Source organism: Triturus cristatus, chromosome 3_1 (genome assembly GCF_964204655.1).
Source record: "Triturus cristatus chromosome 3_1, aTriCri1.1, whole genome shotgun sequence".
In the NCBI taxonomy this organism is placed as follows: domain Eukaryota; kingdom Metazoa; phylum Chordata; class Amphibia; order Caudata; family Salamandridae; genus Triturus; species Triturus cristatus.
In genome coordinates this window covers 487,082,063-487,095,099 of record NC_140583.1, presented here as the reverse complement: position 1 = coordinate 487,095,099, position 13,037 = coordinate 487,082,063, and the positions used below count along the sequence as shown (strand labels likewise).

Sequence of the window (13,037 nt, the reverse complement as noted above, 5' to 3'; positions counted from 1 at the left end):
ACTGGAACAGTCAAATAAGCATCTTTCAGATCCAGGCATTTCAACCAATCTCCCTCCCTCAACATGTCTCTCAGCATATGAATACCTTCCATTTTGAAATGGTTGTGTTCTACCCATTCGTTAAAATCCCTTAGATTTATCACTGGCCTCAAAGTTTTGTCCTTCTTCTCCACACAAAGAAGATTGCTTACAAAGCCAATATGTGAATTCTCTGCTTTTTCTATTGCCCCTTTCTTCATTAATTCTACAACTTCTTGACTTACTAATTCCTCTTTTTCTTTCTTGAATCTTAAAAGAGGTGCTCTTTTTACCTGAACTGGAATTGCAACGAAGTCTATCCTGTATCGTGAAACAGTCTGTAAAAGCCAAGGATCTCAGGGGATTTCCATCCATCTTTCTAAAAATAAAGCGAGTCTGCCACCCACCTTTACCTGAATAGATGAAGGGTCTTTTCCCAAACATACCTTGGAACCTTGTTTTTCTCTTGCCTCTATAACGACCTCTCCCACCTCTTTGTCTCTGCGGGTAAAATCCTAGAGAGTAGTACCCTGACTGAAAACCTCCAGACTTGTAGTTACCTCTTGTGAAGGAGCCTCGAGAAATTCCAATTCCTCTGCCGGGGAATCGACCCCCGCATCCTCCCGGCCGATCCAAAAACCTACCTCATATCCTTTTGGACTTTCTGTATGGAATTGAAAGTCCCTGCATATCTAGCCATCTCTCTAATAAACTCTTCTCCAATGAGAAAACCATTGGCTAATTGACCCGACTCTTTACCAGCCAATTCCGCCAACTTCAGGTCTATCTTCATCAGTAAACTCTTCCTCCTTTCAACACACAAGGAGGCGTTGGCATTGCCCTACAGACACACCGCCCTTTGGACCCATTGCCGCAATTCTTCTGTATTAACAACACTCTTGAAGATAAGCTTCCTCGCACAAATCAAAAATCTTTTTTAAAGGTCCCAATACATCAAGAAGGCGATCTTGACACCCCTTGAGGCCTTTATCAAGACCCCTTCTAGGGTCCCTTCCCATTTTATTTAAAAAAAATTGCATCTTTGCATCCACTTCAGGGGTGAATGCAACCTTATTAACTAACCAAGGTCTAGGGCACTCTGACCTCAGCCTCGTTTTAACCTCCTTCGACATCTTTCCTGATCCAGTACTCCACATACTGTGCAACATGTTTTGCGGGAACCCACTGAGGAGACAGGGTGCTGGATATTGTGTGGATCGAACATGAGTTCACACAAAGGATCCTTTACTTTAACCAACAAACCATTATCATCCTCCTTTTTAAATCTCTTACTTTTAACTTCCTCCTCCTCTGAGGAATCAAAGTCCAAAGAACATGATATTACAATGTCTCCGCTGCTAGATGATTCATCGCAGACTATAGCTCCGCGATCCCTCTTTGTGGCCTTTATAGCCTGTTCCTTTATCTCCTTTTTAGTTTTCATCCCTGTGCCTTTCCTAATAAAGGCTCCTTTTTCTTTTCCTGCTTTTCCAGATGCCATGTGTTTTCTTTTCTGGCCGACTTTTATCCCACTTCCACTAGCAGTGGAACCATCAATAACCTCCTCCACAGACCAGTATTGTTCCTCGTTTATATTTTTCTTAGAGACTCTGCACTCTAATTTCTCCATGCAATCAGCCAGCTTTTTTCCAAGTTGTGAAGCTAGAGCAGATACTGCCTTATCCACACACTCTTTAACCTTATTGTCCAAAGAATCAACATTTCCATCTGATTCCGCCATTTTACTTAAATCTCCTTACAATCAAACTTAACCTAAAATTTAATTAAATACACTGCACCAATAGAAACACCTCACCAATGAATAATCCCTTCAAAACCAAACTATTAAATCACCTTACTCTACAAACTTGCTCTCAAACTCCAGATGGCTGTTAAACAAATCTTTACCTCAGAATGACAGGAAAAAACTGACTTCTGCCTCTTTTGCTAGTCCAAAAGATGGCTGCCATAAAATAATAATAATAATAATTATACATCTAAATCCGATCTAAAATGGCCTCGGCATAATCACCTGCATTTACGGTAGCCCAAAGGCATAAACTCTTAACTGTACTGATCATTGAAATAATAAGTTTTACTCCCTAAAAACCTAAAAATATTCCATTAATAAACGCGTTAATATTTTTCTTTATATGCCGCTTTTTCCCCCTAGAATTAAACAGTTTAACGTGAAGCGGGAGGAGCTAGCCCCACGGGATCGCGTTTAAATCATACGCATTATTTGCAGAGCGCACGACGGGAGGAGGAGTCCCTCGCGTTTAAAATAAAAATAATGCTGACTCTGAAGAGCGTGCGCGACGGGAGGTGGAATGACCTCGCGCTCGTCACTCGCGCTTGCGTTTAAATAAACGCTGTCTATGAAGAGCACGCGACGGGAGGAGGAGTCCCCTCCGGCTCGACTGGCCCCTGGTACGGCAGCAAGCAGGGCGGAGTGCCCAACTTTCCACTAATCCCTCGAAAAAATAGGCGAGGCATCATCATCAGCTGGATCTCAAAAGGGCTTGAAGTTTTTATATGGATTTTACCAAGGAGAACCTAGTGGAAATCTGTGGGGCAAAGAAAGGAGAGGATATGAAGAGGAGATCCCTATTGAGATGGATAGCCCTCTGCATTAAGATCTGCAATGCACTGGCCAAGAAGCAGCTGCCTGAAGGTCTTCGAGTCCTTTACACCAGAGCTAAGTCTGCTACAACTGCGTTGCCTTGCAGACTGCATGTCCTTGACCTCTGCAAAGCTGCGACGTAGACATCAGTGCATGTATTTATGAAGCACTCTTGCCATGACCAGCGGGAACGGCATTTCCCCCTCTTGGTCCCACAAGACTTGTTGGTCTGAGTCCACTCAACAGATCCTCCACTGAGGAAGCTTCTGCTTTGGTATCCATTCTGTGGTGATGAATCTGCTGTTAAAAGTGTCCATCAGAAGAAACATTACTTTCCTTCGGTAGAGCTCTTTCTAGTGCATTCTCTACCTAACTGTGGATTTCTTACAGACCCCCGCCCACCTCCGCAAACTGTGTAGCATCTAAAAAGGTCCTATGCTTGGAATTAGCAAACTGGCACCAACAACTGTTTACACAGCTTATCTCATGATTTGAAAGCTTTTTGGAAGAAAAACAACTAGCAAACACTCAAGCCCAACTAAATCGCAGGAGTATGCAGAGCATGTGAATCTACAACATTCCACACTGCATACAGATGCTTACAGGGTAAGTAAGCTTTTCCTTCTTCAGAATTGGTATCTTTCACAGATTCTGTGCACCCTCGCCCCCGATCACAAGGTTTATTTTTATTTTTTGCAATTGTATATAGCGCGGACATGACCCGAAGACATCAGTGCGCTTTACAACAAACAGGAGATCAGGGTTACCTCGGGTTAGATTAATAGTAATTCAATGCAGACAGTTACTTAGGTGGTTGTATGCAGGAGTAATCACAAGAACAGTTTACAGCAATTGGGCAGAGGAAGTACACAGTTAAAGCATCAATTTAGATGGTGGGGATCATATAGCGAGGGCAGTTCAGATCGCAATAAGAGAGCGTACTTAAGTCTGGTTGATGTTGAAATAACCAAGATGTCTCTGAAAAAGAAGGAGCTTAAGGTCATTTTTGAAAATTATTAGGCAGGAGGTCAGACAGAGGGAGGGAGGTAGAGAGTTTCAGATTCTAGTGGCACTTCCAGAGAAAAGAATGGTTCATATATCGTTCTCGACTGAAGATGGGGGGGGTTCCAGTAGCAGGGATTGGGCATTTCTGGAACCCCTATTTGCTCTGGAAAATTTTCAGTTTCTCATTTAGATTGGAGGGTGAGGAGGAGTGCAACACTCTATGGGTAATACAAGTGATTTTGAATTGGGCCTGCACTTCAATGGGGAGCCAGTTGAGGGTTAGCAGAGCTGGGGGAAATGTGGTCAAATTCTTGAGACCTAGAACAAAGCATGCTGAAGCATGTAGTGTTGCTCTCAAATGCCCTAGGTGACTATGGGAATGCCGGAAAGAAGGCAATTCCATAATCTAATCTAGAGAGCAAGAGTGAGTGTACCACTAATTTGAGGTTCTGTTCCGGGACTCTATTGTCTGGTGCCCCACACCTGCCCAAGTTGGAGTTGTGCGCTGTTGGCCATGAGTGCAATGTGTCTGTGAAGATTAAGATGATTGTCCAGGATTATACCAAGTGATCTGGCACTCTGGACAATAGCGGGGCAGCCATCCAGTACCGGAAGGTTAGCCATTCATTCTTGTGCTGGGGTTTTTGCTTTCAGACATGAGATCAAAAGAAATTCTGTTTTAGTTGGGTTGAGATTTAAATGGTGGTTAGACATCCAGTTTGAATCTTTAGGAGAATATTTGAAAGAAGGGCAACGTCTTCCATGGATATTTTGGTGTCGTCGGAGGTGGTAGAGAATTCCAGAGTTTCTTAGAATCACACAAGAGGTTCTAGGTAGAGGTTAAAGAGGGTTGGGGAGAGGATTGAACCTTGAGGGAACCCTTGGTGAACGCTGACTGGTCTCGAGAGTGAGTTACCCATTTTCACAATTTGGGAACGGTTGAATATGTATGAGGCGAACCAGTTGAGAACAGTGACTTCACATCCCATTGGATAGGTATGAGGCAAACCATGCGAATTTCAAGCATACGTAAGAGGTCCAGATGGTTGGCAGTGTTGAATGCAGCGGATTAATCGAGGAGACCGGAATTGACGAAATTGAGGATTCTGAGAGAGTTATCGACTATTTGGAGAATCGCAGTTTATATGTTGCGACCTTGTCAGAAACTGGATTGGAGTGTGTCTAGGAGGTTTTTTGCTCTAATATGTGAGGCTAGTTGGTACACTACGCAACTTTCCATGACTTTGCCTAAAAATGGCAGTGTGGGGACTGAGTAGTAGTTCCTGAGGTTCTCAGAATCAAGAGATTGTTTTTTAAGATAAAGGTGATTTGTTCCATTTTTAGCCGTTCTGTGAAGAGGCACTGTTTGGGAGAGGAGTTCACCATGGTGGTCCATATGGGGAAAAGGTGTGTGGCAAGAGATTTGCTGATAGAACCTGGGATGACGTCCTGATGGTCATCAGTCTGTTCTTTGCCGAATTCATGAAGGCTCTGATATAGGAGGATTTGGCTCTGAGGATTTGGTCTTTGTGATATTTTCTCGCTTTGCAAAGCTTAGTCAAACTCTCGTAAGATGGTGCTTGTCTCCAGTCTTTCTTGCATTTTCTGACAAGCTTTCTTTCATCATAAAGCTCTTTAGAGAACCACTGCCCTGAGGGTTTTGGTCTGGATAATTTGCACTTCAGTGTAGCACATTCATCGATAAGGGATTCCATGCAGGACTTGTCGGTGGGCTTGTTAATGTCCAGATGAGATGTAATCGAAATTAGGGTGTGAAGGGCCATGATGGCCAAAGCTTCTGTGTCAAGGTTTGATGTGTCCCTGACCCATATTTTCTCTTTCTTGGGTTGCTTGTATGTTTTGGTATGTGCGCCAGTTAGGGAGAATGGAATCTGCCTATGATCAGACCAGTCGGCTGGGATGGGGTCATATGGTTAGGGTAATTGGAGAGAATCAGATCCAGAATGGCGCCTTAACAATGTGTGGTTTTAAGGCAGTGTTATCGGTGATCATTGGCATTGAGAAAGAAGGTAAAAGTGCCCACATACCTGTTGCTCATGCCTCCCTACTGGATGTTGAAGTCACTAAGGAAGATATTGTTGCCCGCACTGGTGAGTTGCGAAGTGAAGAAATCTATGCACTCCTCGATGAAGGTGTTGTTGTGACTAGGAGGGTGTTAAATCACATTCAGTCTGTGGTTGGAAGTAGTGGATCTGGACAGTTTCACCGACATGCATTCGAAAGACTGAAAATGAGTCGTTGGGAGGGTTCGGCATTAGAGGAAGTGTCGATAAATGAGTGTAAAACCTCTACTGGGTCTATCTTCCCAGTCGCTACGAAGAATGGAGTAGTTGGGAGGAGGAAGATGTTCTAGAGCTTGGTCAGAAGAGACAGCCACATTTCTGTGAGGATCCGGATGTAAAGATTAGGAGTCTGGATCAAGTCTGATATCTCTAGACAGTGTTGGACTGCCGACCGTCAGTTATGAAGCATGCAGTTACGGAAGAAGCTGTTGTCTTTCTGACTTGGGTCTGGAAGGGTAGTTGGGATTTATATCAAGTTAAGAGGGGATTAGTGTGCCCTGGGGTGGTGTGTGTGTGAGTGCGGTCAGAGATGATGATGGAGATTGGGCAACTCATTGCGGGAAGATAGGAGGAGGGGGTAGCAAAATTTGAAACTGTGTAGCTCTTTGGGAGATAGAGTGGGTCTAAGTTATGTAGGTAGTCTGTTTGGAATTGACAAGGTGGCTGTCTTGGTACGCTGAAGGGATGGGGTCTGCAAGGGGTGATGAGGGTAGCAGTGTCAAGCCGACAGAGTAGCTTAGATGGAATAGTGCTGATGTCAGGATGTCCGTTCTTCGAGAGAGAGGTGTGAGAACGAGAAAAGGAGATTGTTGAGCAGAAGACAGTTCTGTTCAGCAATTGTGGAAGGATTGTGGTGGGCTGTCAGGGATGGACTTTGAGGAGTTGAGGTGCAGGTAGGGGAAGGCACTGGATGTTGGTATCTGGAGTTGTTAGGGCAGGGGCGGAAAAGGAAGGGAGAGATATATGAGCCGGCTGAGGGGATGAAAAGAGAGTGGCGGCTGCAACATTGTTTGGAGATAAGGGTTTGTGGGAGGTTGAAGGGCATGGAGCGGGGATGGTCTGTGTGGGGGATGTTCCAGGCCTGGAATGGGTGACGAACTATAGGATGTGGGAGGCCTATCGGGTTGTAGGAGAGTCCAGGGTGAGAGGTGCTGTCTGGGTGGACCGGCAGGGGAGGAGAAAGAGTGAAGGGTATTCTGGATAGATGGAGCATGGAGGATAGTTGGAGGGCCTAAGGATGGGAAAAATGAAGTTGATCATGCCCAGGATTGTTTCGTTTGGCTTGGAAAATGATTTTCCCATTGTAAATAGATAGAGAAAGGATGCCCGAGAGGCCAAAGGGGGAGGAGCATTAGAGTTTGTGTCCATAGGGGATGCTAGAGAGAGATCAGGATGGGAGAAAATTATGTAGGGACCTGATCCATAAGTCAGTGTTGTGAGTGGAGAGGAGGATGACACTTTTGACGGAGCCTTTGCGTTGGCAATGATATTGGTCTGCGAAGAGAGTTTCTGGGATGTCCCTCAAAGTCCTATATTTCAGGTTTTCTTTGCATGTTTGGAAAGATTTGAGGGGTATTTGATCTTGAAAGCATAGGAGTCCGATCTGGAAAGGGGTGATGGGGGCAATGGGTGTCGTCACCATGTTGGAGGCTGATGCCAGTTGGAATGTAGTAGGTATGGCCTAGGCAACCACTGTTCGAGTGAAGATATTCATCACGTGGTCGTCCACAACTTTACAAGGCTCACTGTTAACTGAGGGATTCGAAGGAGGCCTCATTAAGTAGTCTTAGGTAGCGAGTTAGAGGAACTGGGATTGGGATCCCTAAGTCATCGATATGATGAGCTAGTGGGATGGGTTGAAAGGGCTTGTTTTCATGGAGACCTGGTGCCAGACCTGTTGTAACGTTGCAGGAACCCAAACGAAGTGCGGCAGACTTCATTAAGGTTGATGTGGGCAGTGTCTTCCAGGGGTTCCAGCCTGAGAATCGAGAGCAGTATAGTCCTTTCCTTATTGCAGTATTGTCCTTTCTTTGTTGCTGTAAGCTCTGAGGCCAAAAATGGAGGAGAGTGTTGTAAAGATCCGCTGGAGACGAGATGGTGGTGTGTGTAGAGGCCATCAAGAGCGGAGTGGCAAGCCGGTCTGCCAGGGCTATGTTAAGGAGCAGCAAAGATCTGATGGTTGTGACATAGGTCTATTGCCCTTGGTGATTTGAAAGTAGATGCAAGAAATTCGTGGAGATGAACAGCGTTGGGGAGAATTCTGATGTCACTGAGAGGTTGGTTCTGTGACTATCACTTCGAACGAGGTGTCTCCCAGCTGCCATTTTCGGGTCAGGCGAACTCATCAGCAACTAGATTTTAATCCTAAAGGAAGATTATGTAAGCATATTGAGTGCTGGCTGAGCGGCCGACGAGATGCTGCCTGCCTGTCCTTTTAGGGTCAGGCAAACTTGTCAGCAACTTGGTGAATACTGGGCGTGTATTCATTCATAGATCAAGTGCAAGGGGGGAGGGCAGAATATCTTCAAGTATATAAAGCAGGAGCCGGGCGGGATGCCCTTAGCTCTTGGGATGGGGCCGAGCATCAGAAATGGCTCTGCTCCCAGAGAACAAGAAAGGGGGAGGGAGAGCCACGAGCCCAATGCACTGGGGCGTTAAGCTGCTGAGCGCTAGCTGAATATGTAGCCCCGGGCACCCCCACACTCACCGGCAATGTTCAAAATCAGAGGGCGGGGGTCCATTGCATGCGGTTGCCTCCCTGTTGATCGAAAAGGAAGTGCCTTTTGTGCTGCGGCTCATGCTGATGCCTCCCAGCTGGGCTTGTCTGCTTGCACCATCTTGAAAGAAGGAAAGCGGCGCCACTGGAGTATCTGCGAAGCTGCAAATCACTTGTCCATGCGTCTGTGCCGGTTCCCGGTTGTTGCAGCTTGTGGGGAATCAGTTCCCTTCACAATCCAGCCATCAGGATCTGCTTCACCTCGTCATAGGCACATATGATTGTCTGTGGAAGAGCGAGATGTAGGGACTAACATGCCTGTGTGGAGCAGTGCTCCCTCTACATCCGCATCCAGAAACCCAGAGCCGTCCACCTGATTGGCTAGACTTCAGGTCATGAATTTAGGTCATGAAATTAGGTTCATGCATTACTTGTATACTATAGAGATTTTTCATTTGTTGCATTGTCAGTTGTTGAATTGAAATACTGTTCTGATAACCGTGACCACCAAGGATTCCCAGGCTAACGTTGGGAGATAACTCAAGCAAGTGAATCTGTTAAAGTAACCAGTGCCGAAGAACTGTAGTTAAAGTTAAATTCCTTTACATTAGCTTTAAAAACACTGAGAAAGGGTTGCAATAAACCATCAGAGTAGTATCCAGTGCGATAACCTTGTTTTGATTCTTTCTTCCTCAGTCACTAGATATATAATGTATCACCTGTATGGGTCTTTAGCCTTACCACACATAACTGTCTTCTATTTTGCTATCATAGTGTCTCCTGTGAATGATTTTCATAGTCACTGGGCAACATTACTCTAAGGTCGCTTCACCAGTTTTGGTATTGTCCAATTTATGTAACAACTTAATTAAAGAACCAGCTTGTGATCTTCAGGACCTTGCAGGATGTGTCATCCAGAATACTTCCATTATGATCTTTCTTTCATGTATAAATCCAGCATGACAATGTTAAGCCTGCATTTATTGAGATATTCATCTGGCACTCTTTTATCACACAGCGTAATGGAGAGGAGAGACAAGGAGCCAAATTAAAAATGGAAGGTCCAGTACCCAAGCTCCCAAAGGCAAACGTAATATTCACTAAGGGGTAGCTGTTCCTATAGAGAAAAGGGTAGATCAACCTATTATGGTTGGGAAAGTGTGAATCTCTTAGTAAGGTTGGATATTGGAAAAAGTGGGGGAATTTCGCCTAAACTGACCTAAACAACACTTTTCATTCACATTTTACTTCACGGATGCGAGAGCAGCGGTAAAATACTCACCCCTCCTCCACATTTGTTTTAGGGAGGCTCTCCACATCCTATAGATATTTTAACCTTGGCTTCGGGACTCCTGAATAAAACTAGGTTCTGGGTACCACTGAAGATCATTTTAACCCACCCACTCACTTCTCTAGGCCCACACACCCGCATGCACAACTGCGGCATCTCCTTGAAAGATCTCCACTAAAGAGCCCTCTCGCGGGGCCCGTGGGGGACAGCAGCGCCACCCCCACGAGGAGCAACGCCCGATGATGAAGCATGACACTCACAAGGGTGTGTGAGGGCACTATGTCCAAAAGGAGAAATATCCCCACTTTTTCCAATATCCAACCTTACTGAGAGATTCACACTTTCCCAACCATAATAGGATGATCTACCCTCTTCTCTATAGGAACAGCTATCCCTTAGTGATTATTACTCTTTTATCATATACATATTGTATTGGTCTCTAATCTCAGTCATAGTTTTAATTTCTTAAGGGAAATTAAGGCTAAATCACACTTCAATCAGTTACTTCCCAAACTCACAAGTTCCTCTGATGATTGATTTGGGGACTTATGAGACAAGTTTCCAAAATGGAGCTCTTTGTTATGACCACAATACAAATTAATTTTGAAAGACCATTTTTACCAAATGACCAATTTTCGAAGCAAATTAATAGACCTCAGCTAGGCCCATATAGTATTTCTTTATGCTTGCACAATAAATGAAATAAACCTGTGTAGCTCAATCAATCAGTTCTACAAGTCATATTTCTTGGAGCATTATGATGCGAAAATGGGATACATTTCGATAAAATTCCCATCTTCCGTTAGATGCCTCAACAGCAATTTTCCAGGAGACATATTTAAATATATGGTTTTTACATGCTAGTATCTAGTTTGTCCCAAGCAACATCTCTCACTCTCTTTCACCACAGGCATATTTACTGCTGCCTGTCACATTATTCCTCCTCTTTCTAGGGAATATAGCTGCATTGGGGTTTAAACGCTTTTAATTCGCTCACTCTTCTTGTAAATACTTCTGTAGGTTTTTCTGGCCTCGTGTCAATAAGTTTTTTTCCTTTATAGAACCTATCTTGGAATTCAGGAATCATCTTTGCTAGCTTCAAACTGACTTTCTTCCCATACATGCACCATAGAGGGATGAATGCAATCAGTGAAGAATAAACTAAATTTTGTGCAAACAATTCATAAAGATCACTCTGGAATAAATATTATATCAGGGTCCCTTGAGTTTGTCACGGTCACATAAATAATATCCTGCAACTGTAATGCTTTTAGCTGAGGAATAGTTGTATTAGAAGTCTGACCTTAAGGTTAGCCTCTCAAATGACTCCAAGTTTTGTATTTTAATTTTGACTGATACAATTTTACTAACAAAAAGTAGGGGATGGGTGTAGGGTGCCACTAACCTTGGGATTTTAACTTGAAACTATTGTCTTCTATCCATACTTTCATGCTCTGAAGCAGTTAGGTATTGTTTCAATTTGGCTAGAAGGAGTTGTCACTGAGGAAAATTGTCCGCTATCCACATGGGAATTAAAGTTGGTTATAGTGTTGTAGGTTCAATAGTAGTTTTATGTAGCTGTTCAATGGCAAGGAATAAAGATCATCCTTGTGAAACTGTGCTTGTCAACTTGGTTGTTGGGGAAGAGTTGGCTCGTCTCACACTGTGAGACTGGTCTTCCAGGGAGCGTGTAAACCATCTGGTAACGTTGTTAGTAACGTTCACATGCAATTTTGGTTACATCATTATGCTGTGCAATGAATATTCTGATACACTTTCCTGCAACCAGGTCACTCCGTCAGTGTGGAGATTGGGTGCCTAAGAAAGTGTAACTTGTGTATGGTGCCTCCATACTTCTCCCTGCGTTTATTTAAAATTATTTTACTGCCTGATTTCCTTGTGGACTAATTGAAGTTCTCCAGTTTATACAAACCATTTTCTTGGTTCTACCCTTTTCTCTGTTTTTCTCTCTTATTTATGCTATTTCTCTAAAGAAACCTTCTATCGTCCCATGCAATGTAAATGCCCAGGTCCCCATAAAACCATTTCGAATGTCAATGTGCTATTTGTTTATGCTTTCAGGGAAGTGGGTTTAACAGCACAGATGTGTGTTGATGATACCTCAACTACAGTCTCTCCTGATGAGGAACCTTATACATGTATTGCCGCCTGCCCATCAGAAGGTGTTGACCAATCCGGTCCTGGAGAATCCTCTGTACGTCGAAGTAACTCTCCTGAAATACCGCTGCAAATTTCTGAAAAGCACTCGGACATTTCAGACTCTTCACCTGCCAGCAGTTTTGTTGGGCTTAGAGTCGTGGCCAAGTGGTCATCAAATGGATATTTTTATTCGGGGGCAATCACCCAGGATATTGGGGCTGGAAAGTACAAATTGCTCTTCGATGATGGCTATGAATGTGATGTAATGGGCAAAGACATATTGCTGTGTGATCCCATTCCATTGGAAACGGAAGTGACTGCACTGTCTGATGACGAGTACTTCAGTGCAGGTAAAAGTACTAAAGACTTTGCATCCTTATATTTTACTTGTATATTTTTATTTTGGGAAAATGCCATAACTATTTAATATTAAAACTAGCTGCTTCTCTCCAAGCCTTCCTTCAAACATGTGGGCCATTCAAACTCCAGATTTCAGTGAGCACTAGAACTGGTGAGCCAAACCAAAGGTCAGCTTTACTTGATGCTTTGGTCATACTCACCAGCTTACTTGGCCTAATTTCCTCACTCTTTCTCGCCATGTAATTGCCAGTTTATTGTACCATATGTAAAATTGAAAACTTTGGCTGCAAGTGTTTATTTAAATGTTGTGATTTTTGTGTTGTCCTATCTTGTAGGAAGCTGGCTCTGTATATACTACACCAAAGTAAGGTGTAGTGTGCGCAGAGTCCAGGGAGTCCCCTGAGGTATAGCAGAGGCTAAATTAGGTAAGTACTAGCAGCTCTCTTTGTGGTTGTGTGGGCGAGCAGTTAGGCTTATCAAGAGGGTGTGTTAAGCATTTAATGTATTCTCTCAATCAAGACTGATGCACTAACTCAGAGACTGAATCCAGACCAATTGAGTAAGGATAAAAAAGGTATACTAATGGTTTATTTTAGAACCAAGCAGGAATTGGCACTGGTAAGAAACATATACTCTCAAATGCAGGACCTCAAAATGAAATGCAGTTGTGATTGAATTATTTTGCAATAGCTACAGGTTGGTGGCGATTCAGAAAGCAGTTAACATTACACAATGATTTGATTACTTTTAGAATACTTTTCAGTTACTTTTAGAGTACTG

The 13,037-nt window shown here is 43.7% G+C and overlaps 1 protein-coding gene across 10 annotated transcripts in view; it reads left to right on the top strand.

Moving 5' to 3' along the window:
* TP53BP1 (tumor protein p53 binding protein 1) overlaps nt 1–13,037 on the top strand; it is a 956,094-nt gene that overhangs the window by 659,765 nt on the left and 283,292 nt on the right. For all 10 annotated transcript variants that reach the window (XM_085644315.1, XM_085644316.1, XM_085644314.1 and 7 more), the window contains one exon: nt 11,820–12,247. In XM_085644315.1, the coding sequence (XP_085500441.1) occupies nt 11,820–12,247 (428 nt within the window). The remainder of the gene's footprint in view (nt 1–11,819; nt 12,248–13,037) is intronic.